Source organism: Schistocerca gregaria, chromosome 1 (assembly GCF_023897955.1).
Source record: "Schistocerca gregaria isolate iqSchGreg1 chromosome 1, iqSchGreg1.2, whole genome shotgun sequence".
NCBI lineage: Eukaryota > Metazoa > Arthropoda > Insecta > Orthoptera > Acrididae > Schistocerca > Schistocerca gregaria.
The window spans coordinates 899,057,600-899,080,072 of NC_064920.1; the positions used below are offsets into that span (position 1 = coordinate 899,057,600).

The window sequence follows — 22,473 nt, forward strand, 5'->3', positions numbered from 1 at the left end:
GGGCCAACAATAACTTGCTTTATTCAATGATTACTTCAGTTTTAAATCATAACTAATAACACGGAAACCATATCAATTTTTTTAAAAAAATTAGTATTGTCAAAATATAGAGTGGAGATGGATCGCCATGTTACTAACAGTTATTCGCGGAGCGCTTATTCACTTCACGCGAGAACACAGTTTGGGAAACCCTGGCATAGGGAAAGTATGGTCAAACCACTGGCCGCCGACGTTTAGGGCCCATCAAACTATATTAACCGCTACAATATATTTAGCTGTTTCTAGTGAACAAGTGTGCTCCACTACTTCACCCATTATCGAATTAAAGCAGTAGTTTCAAACTGAACATCTAGAACCCTCACAAAACAAACTATGCAAAAAGTCTAGGAAAATATCTTCTGTGACGACGATAAACCCAAGTTTCCTTACTGAAGTCATTATTGACTGCGACAAAGAGATTCCGCAATTAATGTTATAGCAGCGAACTCAAATAACAAGTTTCCCCTAAGCAGCTTTAAACTAGCTCATCTAGGATACTAAGCAACAGGAGCACAGGAAAGTGAAAAAGCAACCAATGTTAGGTTGAAAAACACAGTTTTTAACACACACACAAGAAACCTTGCCAGAGAAAAGCTTTAAGCTAATTTGTTAAACAGACCTTGTTGCTGGAGAAGCGTCGTTTCTGTACCAGTAACTGGTTTTTAGGTGATTTATTTCAAGATTCGTTACGAATTCTAAGTCAGTATTTTGGTGTTTATCTTGTAACTTTGATTTTACCTTTTGAAAATTAGATTTGCGGAGGACTCAGGTTCGGTTCCATATTGTGTGTGTGTGTGTGTGTGTGTGTGTGTGTGTGTGTGTGTGTGTGTGTGTGTGTGTCACGGAAATTATTTTAAAAGGTAAAAGCGAAGTTACAAGGTAAACACAAAATTCTCGGGCAATATTCAAGATGAATGTTAAAATAAAATGCCTGAAAACAAGTCATTGCTACAGCAACCATGCTTCTCCAGCAGCAAGGTTTGTTTAACATATCAGCTTAAAAGCTTTTCTCTGGCAAGGTTTCTTATTACACAGCTTTCGTAACCGTTCATTTATTGCAGTGAGATAATAGTGGTCCGCCTATATTAAGTACCGTGTACGTAGTAATACCAGTCAGCTTTCCTAGCTGACTTATCAGTGCAGATGACTGCCATGCAGAGGGCCCCGGTTCTATTCCTAGTGTGGTGTCACCGCCAGACACCACACTTGCTAGGTGGTAGCCTTTAAATCGGCCGCGGTCCGTTAGTATACGTCGGACCCGCGTGTCGCCACTATCAGTGATTGCAGACCGAGCGCCGCCACACAGCAGGTCTAGAGAGACTTCCTAGCACTCGCCTCAGTTGTACAGCCGACTTTGCTAGCGATGGTTCACTGACTTCTACGCTCTCATTTGCCAAGACGATAGTTAGCATAGCCTTCAGGTACGTTATTTGCTACGACCTAGCAAGGCGCCAGTATCCGTGCTATTGATATTGTGAATCATGTACCATAAAGAGCGACGTTCTTCATTAATGGATTAAAGTTAAGTATTTCATCAGCTACGTCCGTTTTTCTCAATTCTAATTCCCTTGTCATGTTCCAGACCTCACGCCAGCCTGCGTGAGCTAAAACGCGTGCATTTAGGCCTCCTTTACTAACACGGTTGGCTCTCCTGTCAACCACAACACCTAGTACTACCAAGAATTTTTCTGTAAGGGAGGACTTATATGGGGTGCAATCAACTTCATGGGCGCCATCTGAGTAGCTACTTGACCGTTTAGCAGCGGCTCCATGGTCTGGAAAGTCTGCAAAACGGCCGGGAAGACGGTGTCCTGATCACATAAACCCCCCCCCCCCCGGAATTGCGTACACATGTCGCCGCAAGGCAGATGATGGTGATAGACATCACTTGGGCCTTCACGGATTGGCGGCGAGCTCGTTATGTGGTAATATTGCCGTATTTTTGTCATGACTTCCTACTGAAACTAACAGCTCTGCAGAACATGAATAACTATCAGATAACGAGCATGCAATGAACAGTACCGTCAATATAGTTGTATCAACCAAGCGTCAATCATTCACAAGTTTCCTTCCGTAATAGCTGATATCTCATACATCCATATGTCGACTGCACTGTCATTGTTAGGCCTTCATATGTTATTCACAAATCACTGAAATTATGTTCTAATCGTTGTATCCCCGCCCCCTAAAAAACTTCAAGCAGTGGTGACAAAAGCATACATACGCTAAATTAAAACAAGACATTTCTAGTCATTGTTTCATTACAATTATGCAATTAAACGCAAACAATTTACCATGCAAGGTAGTGAAGTGGTTAAAACAGTGGACTCATGTTCTGGAGGATGATGTTTCAAATCCCCATCTGGCTATTTAGATTTCGGTTCTCCGTGGTTTTCCTAAATCACGTAAAGCAAATGCAGGGATGGCTCCTTTTAAAGAGCTCGGCTCAATTCCTTACTCATCTTTCCCTTATCCGAGATTGTGCGCCGTCTCTAACTATCTCGTTGTCGACGGGACCTTAAACACTTTTCTTCGTCCTTTCGAGCTATGAGGTCACGAATTACGTAAAAACCAATTTATGCTACATAAAGATCAGTGCTGTTTACCAGAAATAACGATTGTCGATTACACTTTACAACGTTTGGAAATATAAACTGTTCAAGAAAGGTGCTCCTACCTAAACACTATAACGTGTAATTTTCGTTATGTTTAACATGTAACAACGACCATTGTTTGCTAAAATTATTGTACCGAGAAGTTGTTTTTAAAATTAGTTAGTGTGGGATAGAAACAGCTGTAAAATATCGAACATTTAAAAAAACCGACTGTGCTCTTCTGGTTACGTTCCCTCGTGCTTTATGCCTTTCGTTACTCCTTTTACTTCTTTGTTTGCGTTAGTGACACAGGAAAGCGTGGATTCGTTTCCAAGAATGTAATAGTAACTATGAAATGACAATCAGTTGTGTCGGCTCACCTACACATTGTCCTTGCTTGATGTTCCAAACAACCGTCTGCGTTTCCCGTTTCCGCAGCAATCCTATAAAGTTTCTCCTAATTGTGCCCTCGAAAACTGCAGCCGAAAGGACAACACTGTGACCTTATGTCACTCTAAACTTCCTGAGGTATTTAAAAAGTCCTGAGCGCACACGTAACAAGAGAATCCAACACAGTCCAAAATGTCACGTGATGCGATTCTGCGAATCACGACCTGCAGTTGATGGCAAGCGGAGGGGAAAAGGATGACCATACTTCCGCTACACAGAGCTTTATTTACAGCTAATGAGTATATCAGTAATTCAATGCAGCGGATAGTAACAATGAAATTCAATGTCCTACCTTCAAACTTTCAAACGTCCTTCAAGATGAATATAACGCTCTGGAACTCGATTCTTTGTAGCCATCAAAATATCACTTTATGGACTTACTCTCTCTCTGAAACTCGAGTGAATTCAACTTCTTCGTGAATTTGGTCTATATTAAGTCCAAGTGAAACCAGGATCTTAGGAAAAGACAGTCTGTGCTAGTCCTCAAACATTCGTCCGTATTCGTACACCAGTTCTTATCTGTGATCGAAGGATACTGATATTCAATAATTCAATACTTTCATTAATAATTTGAGAAAGATGTCAAAGTTCTCAGTAAAGTCGCAGTATATGCAACCTTTCCTACAACGAAGCAAGAAGAGAGAAGAAGATAAACAAACACAGCTCTGATTACCATCCATCACAATAGCTGACTATGGGTCGAAGCCGAAGGAACATTTCAAGACCATAAACTGTAAATTAAATCGAGTTTCTCTGCAACCACGTTTGTCTTCCCAATAAAGATTTGTAGGGCTAAATTCTATAGAACTTCAACAGAAAGACGATATTACACCAAAAAGAAGAAAAGTAGATTTCAAAGAAATATCTCTAAATCTAGAAAATAAATTTACAGACAAAAGCAGAAAGTAACTACACTAAACAGCGACTGAAATATCCGTGAAAAGGACTATCTCTCCAAAAGGAAAAGCGCAAGGCCAAAAGCATAGGAGAGGCGAAACCCTTGTATTAACACAAGTGCTCATCCGAAACCTTTCTGAAGGCATCTGTCTAGAGTGTAGCCTTATACGAAAGTAAACCGTGGTCGATAAGTAGTTCTGGAAAGAAAAGAATACTGTCTTTTGAAACGTGGTGCTATAGAAAATGCTGAATGTTAGACGGGCAATACCTCCTTACAGGAAAACCCTAATTTACAGCACGACTTGACCAAAAGAAGTGACTGATAGGTAGCAAACATCCTTAGACATCAAGAAATCGTCAGTTTGAAGATGGAGGGAAGTGGAGGTGGGGCAGGGGGCGGAGTTTTAGAGGCAGATCTAGGCATGAATTCAGTAACACAGTGTAACAGCTGTGCTGCAGTCAATCACTAACTGATTTAGGGCAGTGAAGCTAAGTTCATTGTACTGGTCAGAAAAACAGCAAGGTCAGTGTAGTAATACTGTATACGGCGTTTGACTAAAGGCAAACTGTCTGTGGCATGCCAGTTTCGTGAGCATAGAAGCCAGAGGATTGGAACATTTAAGTCGCCTGCAGTGGCAGCCTCTGCGAGCGAGAATCATACTCCAGTTATGTAGGTGCGTAGGAGCAGAACTCGACACCCGTTTAAACGATGTATAACGGCTATTTCGATACACCTCCGTCCCGCAGGTATTTGAATAATTCATTTTCCCAATTTTCTCTGATGAGGATAATAACCATAGCATCACAGTAAATATAGTTCCGACAGTAACAGCACAACGCCAACTGGAATTTATAAATCGGATATTTGTGTGTAAGTTATCAGAAAGTTTATATCCATGGTGCCTATTAATCGACCGAAACTGTTTTAAAAACACGAAAAGGTTTTTCAGAGACAGTTACCAATCACAAAACGTTTTGCCTTACTTATGTTATTTAATGATGCATCACACTTAGAGCCATAAATTTGATCTTCAGGCTATTATATCAATACAAAGACATTTAACGAAAGTACACATAAATATTAAATTTTTTCTGTAGTGTGCTGTGGTCATCTTAGTTCATATCAAATTTTGTATTCTAACTTACTTCCATTGCTATGGCTTCTTGGGTCCTACTAACCACTGCTCATAAATCTGCAACAATCAACTCCATCGTGCATCGTTCTCAGTGACAAAGAGTTGCCCTTTCTTCTGCACTTTCATGATGAGTATGAAAACAAATGCGTTCATAGGAACGTATGTTCCCAGCCTGTCGAACATGTAGGCAGCCATCGCACTTCAACTGACCGAATAAATTAAACCGCGAAATTAACTCCATAGGAAACGCCTTAGGCTATTTGAAATAGCAGGTGAAACGCAGCAATTTGGTAACTCTACGAGATCTGCGAGGGCGTATTAAGAGTAGTGCCTACGAATTTTTATGTGAAAACTCTCAAAACTTCTTAAATAAAACAAAAATATTAACATTCCACATCATCATTTTTCTTGTCTACATACACTCTAAGACAAAAATAAACGACGCACCACGAAAGAATTATGCGAATGGGATGGAAATCGGTATATTGGATGTACATGTACAGATACATAAATTATTACAGTTTCAGAACCTGCCTCGGGCATGGATGTGTGTGATTTCCTTAGGTTAGTTAGGATTAAGTAGTTCTAAGTTCTAGGGGACTGATGACCACAGATGTTAAGTCCCATAGTGCTCAGAGCCATTTTGAACTACTTCTGGCTATTACGCAAGCTGTTATTCGTCTTGACATTGGTTGATAGAGTTATTGGATGTCCTCCTTTCCAGTTGGAGCGTTAGATGATCCACATCGCGAGCTAATTGGAAGGCCTGGCTATGAGGCTCAAAACGTTCTCAATTGGGGATAGAGCCGGCGACCTTGCTGCCAAAGAAGGGTCTGGCAAGCATAAAGACAAGCACTAGAAACTCTTGCCATGTGCAGGCGGGCATTATCTTGCTGAAATGTAAGTCCAGGATGGCTTCCTTTGAAGGGAAACAAAATGGGGCATAGAATACCGTCCACGTACCGTTGTGTTGTAAGAGTGCACGGATGACAACCGGATGGGTCCTTATGTGAAAAGAATTGGCGCATCAGACCATCACTCCTGGTTGTCGGGTAGTATGGCTGGCGACAGTCAGGTTTGTACCTCGTCACTTTCAGGGGCGTCTCCAGACATGTCTTCGACCTGGAAACTTATTGACTGGAGTAAATTCGTCTTCAGTGCTGAGTCCCGCTCCGAACTGAGCCCCAATGACCAGCGAAAACGTATCTGGAGACTCCCTAGACAGCAGTGGGATAGCAACCTGACCATCGCCCACCATACGGCCCGACAACCTGGTATAAAGATCTGGAGTGCCATTTCTTTTCATATCAAGACAGCTATGGTTATCATCCGCTGCACCCGTACAGCACAGCGCTTCGTTGTTGTCCTTCATGGCTAGCGATTGTAGGATTACATTTTAGCAAGACAATGCCCGCCCGCATGCGACGAGAGTTTCTACCGTTTGTCTTCATGTTGCCTCACCCTACCTTGGCCAGTAAGGTTGAAGCATCTCTCCTTATTTGAGAAAGTTTGGAGCTCAAACCAGCTCGAGGTCTCGATCTATGCACCAGTTGGAGATAATTTGGCACGATATCTCTCAGGAAGACACCCAAGAACTTTATCAACCCATTCCAAGCCGAATAGCTGCTTGCTTAAGGGCCCCAGATGGACCAACACGTTATTGACCTGCTTAGTTTATGACGATCTTTGACTTGAATAAACTATGCAATTTTTCTGAAAGCGTAATTATTGTACCAGGATTGGAACTTAAATAGTGGCAACTATTTATTCACAATCGGTACAAAAGAGTTACATGTTTGCACCTGTTACTGTCCGTCAAAGTAGTCACTAGCGTTGTGTAGAACACGTTGCCAGCCATGTGGAAGGCGTAGTATACCGTTAGCAGAGCCTGTTCTGTTGATGGTACGAATAGAGCGGTCTCAAGTTATGGAGATTCTCGTGTACGACTGTTATGGTGCTACCCTAATGCATTACGGCGGACCGAAAATGCACAATATTACTGTTCGTTTTTGGAGCATTACCTGCGACTAGCTTTGTGAAAGAAGCGGCAACACTTTCTGCGCAACCCACCCATCATTTTGCACGACACTGCGTGTGGGCGCATACAGCGCAAGCTGTGGCTGCTGTGTTCGGTCGATGGGACTGGGAAGCACTGTACCATCCACCATACTCCCCGGACTTAAGACCTTGTGACTTTGATTTGATTCCGAAGATGAAGGCACCACTTCATGGCATTCGCTTCAGAACTGTTCCAGAGATTCGACAGGTAGCTCCATTCGCACCATCAACAGAACAGGCTCTGCTAACTACACCTTCCACATCGCTGGCAACGGGTTGTACACAACGCTGGTGACTACTTTGAAGGACAGTAACAGGAGCAAACATGTAACTCTTTAGATCGATTGTGAATAAATAGTTGACACTATTTAAGTTCCTGCCCTCGTACATTACATCTACCGACTTTCATCTCATTCGGATAATTCCTTCGTGTTGCGTCGTTTTGTTTGCCTTAGATTGTACCTGCAGCCCTCTGCTCCTAAAGGGCTCCGAACTGTAGCGTGTGACGTGTTTTCTGCACGGTCATATTGCACCACTTACAAGTTAGTGGACTACGCCTGTCTGCGTAGACCAACCGTTTTGCGTCAACTTCAAGACTTGACCTGCTGCCCACAGGAAAATTAACATTAATGGCTTGGGCTTACTACATGTGGTTGGAAGTAATAACCAACCTAAAAACATATGACTAATAATAGCTATAATTATTAGTCTGCAAATAACGTTAAATACTGATGTAATGTTTTTCAGTACACCATCCTCAGTCTTCAAGACAAATGTCTGTAGTTTTACCCGTTACGCCCAGTATGAAGTATAGCGCTGGTGTTACACAGTACTAGCATAATCTTTCCAGAGGGACACTAAATTTCTTGCCCATTATGCTTAATAGCAAAGCAGGCTACATCAAGCAACGACTAAATACAATATAAAGTAATAAATTAAATGATATAAATAAAATAAAAAATAGCCAATCACATTGTGCACGAAAGAAGGCGGCAGCGCGAAACGTTCTGTGCAAAAAGAGCCGGAGACTACATTTCTACGTCGTTATGTACTCTCCGTCTCTGACCCACAAGTCACACAACGGCCGTTGCCTATCCTGGTAACTGACAACGCTAGAGTAAACGGGACACTGGGTCATTGTTTCTGCTTGTGGCTCTGTCTAGTAGAATTTCTATGTTCCGAAAATTATCTCTGTCGCATCTTAACGTAACATTTGTCTTGCTTGCTTTATGCAACCCACAATGAACACTATAGTGGCTACGTAACCTCACTATACCTATACTAACACGAAAATAGAAGTTAAATGTTGCAAACGCACCTCTAAGAGCTCGCGATAGGCTGTCTCGACAAATGAAACTTTTGACTAGAGCATTACGTGGTACATCGCTCCTTGCCTCACCACACGCCTTTTTACGTGTACAACCACTATAAAAGCCAGCAACGCAGCTGCTGTTAAGTAATTATACATCCTTCAGATTGATATCCGATCAGTTTTTAGCACTCGAGCTTTGAACTTATTTGTGTCGTCGGCAGGTACTTCGTACAGGATAGTGGAAGTCAATCTGGCCCTGGTCGGTGGCAAGCGACAGGGGTTTTTAAAATATTTTAAATAAGTTTTCATAAAATTTTAATACAAAGTATTTGATAAGCAATTATTATTATTGCTTCAAATTACGAGGAGAACACGTCAGTTGTCATTATCTGATTTTGCAGAAACTTTACTCATTGGACGAGGGGTCAAAATAAACAAATCCGTTCCTCGCCTTATCCGTAGATACAGAGTGTAGCAAATAAATGTGTCCCGGAGAACAGATTTCCAGAGAACAAGGAAACACAGCGGAAGAAAGGAAATACAGGACTAAACTGACTATACCAGATGTTGAAAGAGACCACCATTCATCTCTTGGCACTCTTGCGCGCTGGTCAGCAAGTTGCTGAAGGCGGATAGAAGCTGGACTGCTGAAATTGTGCAGTCTCATCCGAAATGTTGTGCTGCAAGATTGTTGGGATGCACTTTAGACTCGAGGATTGCCCCCTACAAAGTAATCTCACACCGATAGATCAGGTGGCCTGGGTGGCCAGCTAGTGCCGCGACCAGACTTGACCTCTGCTGACAACTCTGTGCAAGGCGTGAAAACTGGGAAAATTGGCTCCAAGGTTCGGCCGCCTGTATGGACAGTTGCTTCATCCTGTTAAAAGTAACTGTAGGTCTTTTCCTCTGTTAATGCTGCCACAAATTCGCGTCCAATCGCATCCACTCGTTCGGACCACTTTTTTATGCTCTCTCCTGCATTAAACCGTTTCTGAGAAAACGGCATTCAAAGTTTTGAAGGTACTTTATGCGTGTTTCAGCGAGTAAATAATTCAGCCGAAGTGGGAAAAAAAGCAAGAAAAAAGAGGTTGCACAATGGCTCCCGTATTGGCTGTAGAAGACTACAAAACAAATATTTTCCAATCTATATGGAAGTAACGTCGTCCTTTTTCGTCTACTACTTGTACCTCTGGATAATGAATTTAAAAAAAGAGGCAATAAATAAATGGAAAAATCATTTGAAACTGTACTCGGTGAAATTCCTGTAATGCACTTGATCCAATATCAACAGCAAGGGCCATTTTCCGAAAAGTGAACCGTTATGCGTGGTCTAACGCGAAATTATTTTCAACGCGTGAAATCTTCAGCAATGTTAATGGCGTTTCTTTCCCAAGTGAAATTCCTACGAATAAATGTCGCTGTGCAAACCTGTCTTCGCGCCATGCTCGTGGTGTTGCGAATTTCTGAGTTTCGGATGTTTCTACGATCGGTATCATCCAGGGGAATGCGCCAAATCTTCCCGAAGAATAAACGTAAGAATAAAACATAAAAATTCAGAATTGATATAAGAATGAAACATAAAAATTTAAAGATATTGTAACCTCTAAAAATATCATACATGCATATGTTATATAATAAATGTATGGCACTTATTGTGAAACCCAGCTGTAATTTTACAATTTATGTAACGCCCTGGTATTCCCTAACTTGATAAGAAGCGTTCGTGTGGTGTCCTTCTAAGGACATGGGTAAATAAACGAAAAAAAATATAAATAAAAAATAATCGTGTTTCGAATACAGAACACAGTAGTAATAGACCGCGACGCTGACTACTATGCCGTCAGTTTGGCTGAGCGTATGGCGCTCTAAAGGGTGATTAGCAGTGAGTTTTCGGGCATCAAAATTTGTGACATAAATGACCAAAAATTCTTATAATTATAAGAATTTTTGCATATTGCAATCTGAATTACATCGAAAACTTGGACGATCGTTTTCTCACAAACGGTCGAGTTTCTATGGATAAGCTGGGACATGTGTTCGTTTTTTTCGCTCTTCTTCCAATGAGCGAAGTTTCTGGGAACTCGGGTTATGGCACTTGCCGTGTTCTCCTCGTTAGTGTAACTCTGCTTCATAAATTATGAAGTAAAGTTCCTTACTTTATAAATCACCGTTACTGTGGAATGGGCGGTTCGAAAATTTTATTACTAACAGAGATACAAAACTAGGCGGTAGGTAAGAAAGGTTGACTATCCGTGGTATAGGAAGCTGAGCCAGAACACTCTGGGTCTCTCCTCCTGTTCGCGTCAGTGATCTATTAGCGGGATTACCAGTGTCAGCCACACAGGGGGGGGGGGGGGGGGGAGAGAGAGGGACTAGAGAGAGGGAGGGAGGAGAGAGAGAGAAAGAGAGACTCACGTGAGCTCCTCGAGCGGCGCGGTGCGTCGCGGCACGTGCAGCGGCGGCCGGTCCATCTGGAGGCAGAGCCCCTCAGCCCCCGGGGGCGGTGGCGGCGCCGGCGCGCTGTCCCCCGGAGATTCGCTGTCCGCCGTCGTGGACTGCCCCACTGCGCGCGCCTCGCCCGTCGAAGTCGACGTATCAGTACTGACCTGCTCCCGCGCGTCTCCTCGGTCCTGCGGCCGCCCTGCACCGCCGCCCTGCGGTCGGGGCATTGTCTGCGAACAACACAAAAATACTATCAACTATTCTAATCTTTTATTGGAGTCTCGGTCCGGCGCACACTTTTAATCTGCCAGGAAGTTTCAAATCAGCGCACACTCCGCTGCAGAGTGAAAATCTCATTCTGGAAACATCCCCCAGGCTGTAGCTAAGCCATGTTTCCGTTATATCCTTTCTTTCAGGAGTGCTAGTTCTGCAAGGTCCTCAAGATACCTTCTGTAAAGTTTGGAAGGTAGGAGATGAGATACTGGCAGAAGTGAAGCTGTGAGGACGGGGCATGAGTCGTGCTTGGATAGCTCAGTTATTAGAGCAGTCTGCTTTCCGCAGCGCTACGGCGAGGACGTCTTGTTTACGTCCCGTCCGCGCGGTCGCGAGTGCTCGTAGTTGTTTACTACTGCGTTGTCGCTAGTTTAGCGTCCATCACTACCGACGCAACATGGCACATTCATACAGACAAACCACCATCAAGATCAGTTTTCAACCCGATCATGCACGACCGCGAGCTTTTGAAGTGGAACGTTTCCTTCGTGACGACGTTAAAATTGACCCGCGAGACATAATTGGTATCCATCTCTCTATCACGAGCAGTGTTGTCTACGTCAAGCTAGTAAGTGACGAGGTGTGCAACAGAATCGTGAGCGCACATGCCAACGGTCTTAAATTCAAACATTCTGATGGCCATATTGGGGCGGTCTCTATCGATCACGCGGGACTTGGCCTACGTACGATACGCGTCTTCGAACTCCCTTTTGAAGTACCACCGGACGTAGTCACCGCGGCTTTCCAGCCCTACGGCAGACTGATCAGCCATATGGCCGAAAAATGGACCACCTTTACAACGTACCCCGTTCTTAGCGGGGTACGACAGATTAAAATTGAACTGACCAAACATGTTCCGTCATATCTTGTCATCGGCGGATGTAGGGCGATCATTATGTATGACGGTAAGCCACGCACTTGCTCTGGTTGTGGCCAAGTAGGGCACGTCCGTTCGGATTGTCTCCGACGACGGCTTACTCAAATCCCGACAGGTGAATCTATGACTCCTTCTACGGTGACGACCCTTCCTCTCAATTACGCCGAAGTTACACGGGCAGCAACCTTTACCGATGCTGACGACATTAGTCCGATAGCCGCCCCCGATGGCGAGACCATAATGGCTTCTGCAGTACAGGATCCGGCCTCTACAACGGCGCCCCCCCCCCCCCCCCCCCCACCTGAGATAATCACCGACCGACCTTGCAAGAAGGCGTAGATGCCAGGATGGACATTGACCCACGGGTTGTGCCGACAGCGGCTTTTCTTCCAGACACCGGAGCAGCTGAAGAAATCCACCCACATTCAGATACTGAAGCACACGTCCGTAAACAGCGTTCCCCGCGAAAACACAAGAGACGGCGGCGTGCTCCATCGGACGAGTGTTTGCAGCGATCGTGTGCCATGGAGTGTGGAAATTCCGACGACGGTACCGGCGGTACAGAGGCCGCTGTAACTTCAAACACAACAGATCGACGTGGTGACGTCTTCAGCCCCTCCGACCCCACAGAACAGCAGGATCACAAGCAGACAGCCGCTGCCGATTCCCAGCCAGAAGAGCCGATGGAGTCAGCGCAGAGTGCCGCAGCAGCCACTAACAGCCACCAACAGCCGATGGTATTTCATGGCGACTGGGCAGACGACTGTGAGGCACACTCCTTGGCCATCGTGTCGGACGACACGGGGGGAAATTTATCCCACCAGTGCTGACGCTTTCCCGCCATTAGTTAGAGTGACGAGACAGCCTTACAGGGGTAATGATGGCTAACACGGATGCTGTGGATAGACCTCAAACTTATCGCATTGCAACAATAAACATCAACACTATACGGACGCGCGCTAAGTTATCCTTGCTTCAGGATATGTTGAACTCTGCTTCCATCGACATGGCCCTCCTCCAGGAAGTGTACGTCGACGACTTCCCAGGCATGTACGGTTACGATGCTTGCGTCTCTCCAGCTTCCCCAACAGGCAGCGGTGTCGCTGTACTTCTTCGGGAAGGGATAGTGGCGGACGATATCCTTTTTCTGCCCGGGGCAAGAGGAATGGCACTCACAGTACTGGATGTCCGCCTTATCAATATCTACGCACCTTCCGGGACGGACAAACGTCGCGAAGGTTCACGATTCTTTGCGGAAGACGTCGCCCCGCTCTTCCAAGGCCCCCACGACCATCTGTTGTTTGAAGGTGACTACAATTGCGTACTGGCGCCCAGAGACCAACTCCCACGACATAATCCGTGCCCGGAACTTGAGACGCTAATTCGAGACCTGCAGATGGTGGGCACTTGGGAACATCTTCACGGCGACCGACCGGGATTCACGCACTTCACGAGTCACTTTTCCAGTCGTATCGACAGGATTTATGTCTCACGCTCTCTCGCCGCTGGAACACAGGATGCGGAACTGTGGCCTGCAGCATTCTCGGACCACTCAGCTTACATTTGTGCCGTCACCCTGCGGCGGCAACAAGTGTGGAGAAGCCGCAGCCCGTGGAAATTAAACATCGCTCACCTGTCTTACCCGGATTGCCGCCTAGCCGTTGAGGATACGTGGCATTCGTGTGAAAATCGCCTCCGTGCATATCCCACAACGATCCGCTGGTGGTTGGACTGCGCCAAACCGGCACTGAGGCGAACGTTGATAACCTACGGTCGCGACCACGCTACTTGGCGAAGACATACACTCGACTTTTACTTCCGTGTCCTGCGCGACTGCGATACTATGGCGCCGTCTCCGGAACGACAAACGGCGGTCCACCGTGCTAAGGCTCAGATCCTCGCTCATATGCGACGCCACCTCGAGGGGGTAGTCATCCGCTCGAGGACGCAGGATCGGATACCTAGCGAACGCCCGTCAATGTTCCACGTCCTTGGTGAACGTAAACGACGCCAACGAGCGCTGATACGCTTCATCGACACGGAGGACGGTCATCGCCTCACCACGCAACAAGACATAAACACAGCGTTCTACAATCATTATTCCCAGCTCTATTCCGCTCAGACCCCTGATCCGACAGCACTGGAGGACGTCTCTCAGACTATTTACGGCATCGTCACCCCGGTAATAGAAGCGGCCTTGATGGAAGAAATTACAGAAGAAGAAGTGATCAACGCCATTAGAAAAGGAGCTGTCAACAAGTCTCCGGGTCCTGATGGCCTCCCCTTGGAATTTTACCGGACTTTTCAATATTTATTAGCCTCCCGATGGACGGACATCTGTCGCGAACTACTATCCCAGGACGTGCCGCTCCCTGCGGCCCTTGTGGAAGGGATGATTATTCCTTTTCACAAACCGTCCGGTGGCTCACGACTGCAGGACTACCGCCCGTTGACGCTATTGAACTGCGACTTCAAGATATTTTCTCGACTGTTGGCGGCGCGGATACGCCAGACCCTAGGCAATGTTATCTCACCCGATCAGACGTCATTAGGAGGCGACAATAATATTCAAACGGCACTCAGCGAATATCGTGACTTGATCTCACTGGCGAGGGCATGTCGTCTGAAGGGTGCACTGGCGGCCATCGATTTTAGTCAAGCTTTCGACCGAGTGGACCACAACTATTTGGAAGCGGTACTCCAACATATGCGATACCCACAGCCAGTCGTCACTGTCGTCATGCGACTACTCCGTGGCGCGACGTCCAAGGTGATAGTCAACGGCCGACTTTCGCAGCCCCTCACCATTTCTCGATCGATACGCCAAGGCTGCCCTCTGTCCACTTTACTTTACGCTGTGGCCATGGAACCTCTCCTCTGCGGCCTGCGCCAACGACTAACGGGTATGACGTTACGAGGCCACACTTTCCGATGTAAAGCGTACGCTGACGACCTGGTGATTGTCATCCGCAACGGTGACGACACCGCTAGCGCACTCACTTGGATAGCGAAATATGGCATGGCCACTGGTAGTCGTATCAACGTCGCAAAATCGGTGGCGATGAACATCGGGGTCGGATTGTCTGAGAACAGTGTCACCCCCTTACAGCTCAGTGATAGTTTGAAATGTCTCGGCATTGATTTTACAGACGATATACGACGGACCGCTGCTCACAACTTTCGACGGCTTTTACGAAATGTTCGGACTGGAATTGCCAACAACCGCCTACGAGCCCTGGATATCGTCCAACGGACCCAGTATGTTAACACACATTTAGCGTCACGCATTCCGCACTACGCCCAGATATTACCTATACCGGTGATGTTACCTCGCCGTATACTTGTGGCTTTTGGGTCCTTCGTGAGTTCTGGAATGCTTTTCAAGGTCAAATATGAGACTCTCACCCTTCCCCCGGATCGGGGAGGGCTTGGCCTTTATCACGTTTATGACAGAGCGGTCACCCTATTTGTGAGCACAGTAGTCAAACTATGGCACCGCCGTCCGGACAGTCTGACCAGTTTGTTAATAGAAGAACTAGCACCGCCCTTCCTATTGCCGCCTGTGCCGATACACCACGTCCCCTCTTCGCTCTTCTACATCGGTGTCTTTTACCTCGAACTCAGTTACGTTCGACTTGTCTTACCAGCGACTCAACTGGCGACGGCAAAGACTGTTTATAGGGTCCTGCAACGTGGACGACCCGATAACGTCGTGGAGAGGAAGCACCCAAGCGTCAACTGGCGAGTAGTGTGGAGGACTATTCACCACGTAACACTAGACACTGAAGTCACGGCGATGTGGTATATCACTGTCAACGGTAAGCAGGTGACCAGATCAAGGCTACATGCGATCCACATGGTAGACTCACCCATGTGCACGAGCTGTGGCGTTCAAGACAACGATGAACACCGTCTTAGCTGTGGCGAGTCTACAGCAGTGTGGCACTTAGTGAGGCAAATGTCAGCATACTTCCTTCGGGTAACGCCGCATCATATCGATCCCAAGACTATCTTATACCCGGATGAAACGTATTACCCACGCACTAAAACTAATGCAATGACGTGGCTTCATGGACATGCAGTGCATTATTTGTTTCAAGATGGCACTAAGGACACTTTAGACTTTTGGAACTATTTACAGGAACGGCATTGCAAGATCCTCCGTAACCCAAAGTATCGACTATATTTTTCCAATTTTTTGTGGAGTGCGTTCCACGACCCTCCGCGTAGCTGGAACATCACGGGTAAGAGAAGCTAAAATTACAATACGATAATAGAACACTACACGGTACAACGTGGGATCTACTTTCATCATTACGAGAAGTCATTCCTGGATGATACAGCAGATGGAGAGTTTCGTTGGGAACCCTCACACTCTGTAGCAGTATTTGTCCCATTTCCTCTTTTTGTCCCCGGTGCGAAAAGGTTTTCGCAGTTTTAGTTTTCCCATCCGGTGCAAGATGTAGCACTGCTTAATGGTGGTATGGATGCCACCCTTCAGTTTTGTTTCATGGTTTCCTTCGCCCCGCACTTTGCTCTCTTTCTTTATGCCCTTTTCTACAACTATTAGTATGGTTTTAGTTACGTGCGTCCCCAACTCGACGCAACGAGTGCACTTACTAGTTTTCTGTTCCTTACTGTTAAAAAAAAAAAAAAAAAAGTGGCTAGAGTTGCTGCCTCTGGATCACTGAGTCCCCGGTTCGATTCCCGCCCGAGTTGGGAATTTTTCTCTGCCTGTTGACGGGATGTTTGTGTTGTGCTCATCATTTTATCATCATCGTCATTCGTGACGGTGGCTAGTTTGGACTGTGCAAGGAACTGGACTGCGTAAAAGAAAATTGGGACTTTGCACGGACGCTGATGACCGCGCAGCTGAGCGCCCCAAAACCAAACATCATCATCATCATCGTGTCTTCCTGGTAATCAGGCACGTCCTCCTTGTCGTACATGTAAATAAACAGCACAGTACATGTAAACTTGTGTGCAAGTTAGTTGTAAATAAGCTGGAAAAAAAAGTGGTTCTATGTTCTGGGGGACTGATGACAAAAAAAAGGGATAGAGTCTTTGATTCATAATCAAAAACGTCTTCGGTCCCGGGTACGATCCCCGCCACTGCCTAAATTTTGAAAAAAAAAAAGTTAGTAGAGCAATCGCCCGCAAAAGGCAAAGGTCCCGAGTTCGAGTCTCGGTCCAGCACACAGTTTTAATCTTCCAGGAAGTTTGACAAAAAAAAGTTGTGCGAAATAATCACAAATTCACAACTTTAGGATTTTTCGTTTAATTGTACCATGAAACCCTGTTTCTGGCCAAATTTTATGATTGTAAACTAGTGAGAAGTACCTTAGGGATTTTGATAAGTGAGTTTTCGGGCATCAAAATTTGTGACATAAATGACCGAATCTCTTCATTACACTGACTAGAACCCTACACTTTTTATACCACCAAGGTACCACAGACATTAGCACGTGATATAAATTTGAACTTGATCCGCCAAAGCGTTCCAAAGAACATAGGGATCCTAACAGACGAATGCACAGACAAATGGATAAAAACTGCCAAGAAATATTTTTTCGTGTGGTATAATTACAAATTAACAACTTTCGACTTTTTCTTTGGTTGTGGTGTAAAAACTTTGCTTCCGTAACAAACTATATGATTCTAGGTCAAGAGGAAATACCCTGCAGGTTTTGATATGTTGTCTGCAAGTATTAAAATATTTAACATAAATGGCCTAATCTTTCGATTTCACTGACTTAGAAGCTGCCCTTTCTTACATCGTCGAGGTACCGCAGATCTTCATATGTGAAATAAATTTCAGGTTGATACGTCTACTCGTTCCTAAGAAAAAGGGCCTTGGAAAGTCGGACCGACAAGCAAAAAAGTGATCCTATAAGGTTTCTTTTTTTACCGATTGCGGTACGGAACCAAAAAAAAAATTCAAGTCAGACAAAATACTGTCAGATTTATATCGCTAATAACTACGAGACTAATAAGGTGTAAACAGATAGATCATATCTGTACGTATTATTTGTTTTACCTGTGTCGTTTTCGTACCACTGCATTAGACATATATCTTATGTTATTTAGTCATGCTGTTGTTGATAATGAGATTCACTAGTTCTATGATATCCTTATTAGTTTTGGGAGATGTGTAACTTCATTCCCAAATATTTAACAACGTTTGATTTACATTTTCGTTGAGTAGCGAACCAACCACAGTGATTTTTCCACCTAATGCCACGGTGATACCAGTCTGAGTTTCTCGGTAGTTTGTTGACATTTTCTTCGTAAAACACAGTACATCCTCTATAAATTGAGATGGAAGGGATACTGTGTGCAATTTATTAAACAGAGATTTGCTCCTTTTTTGGCTTTATGAGCAGTATTATTCTGACTGCTTTCTTTTCGAGTTTAAAGACGTCTCTGACTCTCCATTTTGGCTGCAAAAAATAATTCCGTAACTGACTATCCAGTAACAGAGAGTGTTGTACACAGATGTCGGAGTCCATTTCTTATTGATTTAATCATGAGTCATACCTCACTCAGCTTGCTTCTGGTCATGTCAATTAGGTGTTCTCATGTTAGTGTGTTAGCAATGGAAACCCACCGTAATTTGGTTTCACTTACGAACTCGACACGATTATCATTGATTCGTACAAGGGAACCACTGGAATTTTAATTGAGTATTGTAAAAATTTAGGATGACTGCATTCGTTACATTAACATGCAGTCTGTGTGATTAAAGCCATGAGTGTAGTAGGGCTGTGTTTCTATTCGCAGCAGTTTAAACTAGTTCCTCTGTGTCACATATGAGAAACTTAGTGTTATCAGCAAGGAGAAAGTTTCTCTTGGTGGATAAGCTTATGGGAAGATCATTTATTGATGTAAAAACAATATGGGGCCTAAGTCTGAGCCCTATTGAAAACATGTTTTATGCTTCTCATGGTCCTGGTGTCTGACGCATTCACAGCGACAGTTGAGCTGGACCGGCCGGTGTGGCCATGCGGTTCTAGACGCTTCAGTATGGAACCGCGTGATCGCTACGGTCGCAGGTTCTAATGCTGCCTCGGGCATGGATGCGTGTGATGTCCTTAGGGTAGTTAGGTTTGTTGTTGCTGTTGTGGTCTTCAGTCCTGAGACTGGTTTGATGCAGCTCTCCATGCTACTCTATCCTGTGTAAGCTGATCCATCTCCCAGTACCTACTGCAACCTACATCCTTCTGAATCTGCCTGGTGTATTCATCTCTTGCTCTCCCTCTACGATTTTTACCCTCCACGCTGCCCTCCAATACTGAATTGGTGATCTCTTGATGCCTCTGAACATGTCCTTCCAACCGATCCCTTCTTCTAGACAAGTTGTGCCACAAACTTCTCTTCTCCCCAATCCTATTCAACACCTCCTCATTAGTTATGTGATCTACCCATCTAATCTTCAGCATTCTTCTGTAGCACCACATTTCGAAAACTTCTATTCTCTTCTTGTCCAAACTATTTATCGTCCATGTGTCACTTCCATACATGGCTACACACCATACAAATACTTTCAAAAACCGACTTCCTGACACTTAAATCTATACTCGATGTTAACGAATTTCTCTTCTTCAGAAACACCTTCCTTCTTATTGCCAGTCTACATTTTATATCCTCTATACTTCGACCATCATCAGTTATTTTGCTCCCCAAATAGCAAAACTCCTTTACTACTTTAAGTGGTTCATTTCGTAATCTAATTCCCTCAGCATCACCCGACTTAATACGACTACATTCCATTATCTTCGTTTTGCTTTTGTTGGTGTTCATCTTATATCCTCCCTTCAAGACACTATCCATTCCGTTCAACTGCTCTTCCAAGTCCTTTGCTGTCTCTGACAGAATTACAATGTCATCGCCGAATCTTAAAGTTTTTTTTTCTTCTCCATGGATTTTAATACCTACTCCGAATTTTTCTTTGGTTTCCTTCACTGCTTGCTCAATATACATATTGAATAACACCGGGGAGAGGCTACAACCCTGTCTCACTCCCTTCGCAACCACTGCTTCCCTTTCATGCCCTTCAACTCTTATATCTGCCATTTGTAAATAGCCTTTCGCCCCCTATATCTTACCCCTGCCACCTTCAGAATATGAAAGAGAGTATTCCAGTCAACATTGTCAAAAGCTTTCTCTAAGTCTACAAATGCTAGAATCGTAGGTTTGCCTTTCCTTAATCTAGCTTCTAAGATAAGCCGTAGTTACGTTTAAGTAGTTCTAATTTCTGGGGGACTGATGACCACAGATGTTAAGTCCCATAGTGCTCAGAGCCATTTGAACCGCCGGCCGCGGTGGTCTCGCGGTTCTAGGCGCGCAGTCCGGAACCGTGCGACTGCTACGGTCGCAGGTTCGAATCCTGCCTCGGGCATGGTTGTGTGTGATGTCCTTAGGTTAGTTAGGTTTAAGTAGTTCTAAGTTCTAGGGGACTGATGACCACAGCAGTTGAGTCCCATAGTGCTCAGAGCCATTGAACCATTTTTTGTTGTGCTGGATAATTTGTAAATGTTTAATTTTTTGCACACATTGGTCGATACTTTTGAGAAATGTTGAGTGTAGTGATTTTTCCCAAATTCTGGTGGCCAAGAACTTCACCTCACTAACTGCTCTTTACTTGCCAGCCAAATTCTTGTTATTAAAATTTCCCCTACTTCGTTTCTGAGGCACAGAGCCGTGTACGACTGAGAAAGGAGTGACGAAGTGAGAGGCAACGAGCTTCAATAGCTGAATTGATTACGCTAGCGTGGTGTATCCCTTTTACGTTCCTAGAGTCGTTTTTGTATAACCTAGTGCTTTCTTTGTCACTGGTCATGACTTCTAGCACAAGTGCCTGCACTCTGTTGAGAAGAACGATGGGAGGGGGAGTAGGGAAATCTAATTGGTGGGCCTCTCCCTTGAACATCTTCCTGAGAAATAATGAGCTGTAGTAATTATGGGTAAAGTACAGGGTGGTTATAACTAAACTTTCGCTGACTGAGCCAATATAGACGGAAAACTATTAATCGTATGAGTACCCAACTTTACAGGAATGCTGTTCGGGTTGTACGCTGCACGATTTGCGTTGTTAGTAGTGTTAGTGTCATGACCTGCCGTTAGGCGCCAGTATTGGTACGACGACGTAGGGGGAACTCAGACCCCCAATGACCAACGCCATGCAGCATGAATGGCACAAGTTACTATGATCTCCTTCGCCAACAGGTGGTCCCTGCTCTACGAGAAAGAGGCACTTTGAACTCAACTGTTCTGATGTACAATGGGGCTCCTTGGAGCTCCACTCCACGTTACTCGTGAGGTCACTCGGTTACTGTGTAATACATTTGGGGAAATGCGAATCATTAGCCAATCATTCGAAACTTGGTCATCAAGATGATGATGATAATGATGATAGGTATGTTGCTATGGACCCACGACGGTAAGGTCTTCAGCACCCGCGCGAAAGCAGTTTGAGACGAGCGTCAGGAAAACACACTAAACAGGGGTATAAAACAGCACAGAAACGAAAAGTAACAAAATGTGAAAACTATGTATATGCCCACACGGAAGCACAAAACGAAGTATCGTAGCCATTTTAAAATATCAACTAAACAGGAAGAAAGTGGCAAAAGGAGTTAAAAAGGATGAGCCAGCCTCTCTGTAACACACTAAATTCTCCAGCTTAGGCTAGGGTCCAGACAAATCAAAAAACTTTAAACTTTGGTCACACTGCCGTCATCATCAGCTGAAATAGAGGGCAGATCCCTACCGATATTTGCTTCTGCCCTTGTATCACGGTACAGAATGTAGTCTGTAAAAATATGGCGTACAGAGATTTGCACGCCACAAGCATCACAAAATGGGGGATCCTCACGCCGTACTAAAAAGCCATGTGGGAAGACGCGTGAGAGTTATTTCATACCGACTGAGCAAACGGCAGAAGGAACGCCACGGCCGGATAGTTGACTACACCAACCGCAGCTTATTGTCCGTTACTACCAGCTATTCCTCATCCCACAACTGCATGAACTTCCTATGTAGTGCAGAAGCGATAGCCTGCATGGGACTAGGACATTGTGCCACATCCTGCCATCTAGTTTGTCATGTATCAGCTGGGCCAACTTCTCGCCTGAGTACAGGTTCTGAAGCGATTGCAGGCTCTAAAGGAATCGGAGCAGAAGATGAGCGGTTTGCCCTAAATACAACGCATCTGCTCCAGTGCCTTCAGGATCGCGTGGAGCTCCGCTGAGAAAACTATGACACGAAGGCGAATCTTGGCGACATGTTCGAGGAACACTACAGAGCAGCAAAAAGAATTCCCGTCAGTGTAGACTTCTGTGAAACTGTGATGGATATCTAAAACGTTAAAAAACAGAGATTGAAATGTAAAATCTG

General features: G+C 44.8%; 1 protein-coding gene across 1 annotated transcript in view; it reads right to left on the minus strand.

Annotated features, from left to right (window-relative positions):
- LOC126280670 (uncharacterized) overlaps positions 1-22,473 on the minus strand; it is a 283,317-nt gene that overhangs the window by 34,682 nt on the left and 226,162 nt on the right. Inside the window, exon 16 of the mRNA XM_049979787.1 lies at positions 10,902-11,158. Within this exon, the coding sequence (XP_049835744.1) occupies positions 10,902-11,158 (257 nt within the window). The remainder of the gene's footprint in view (positions 1-10,901; positions 11,159-22,473) is intronic.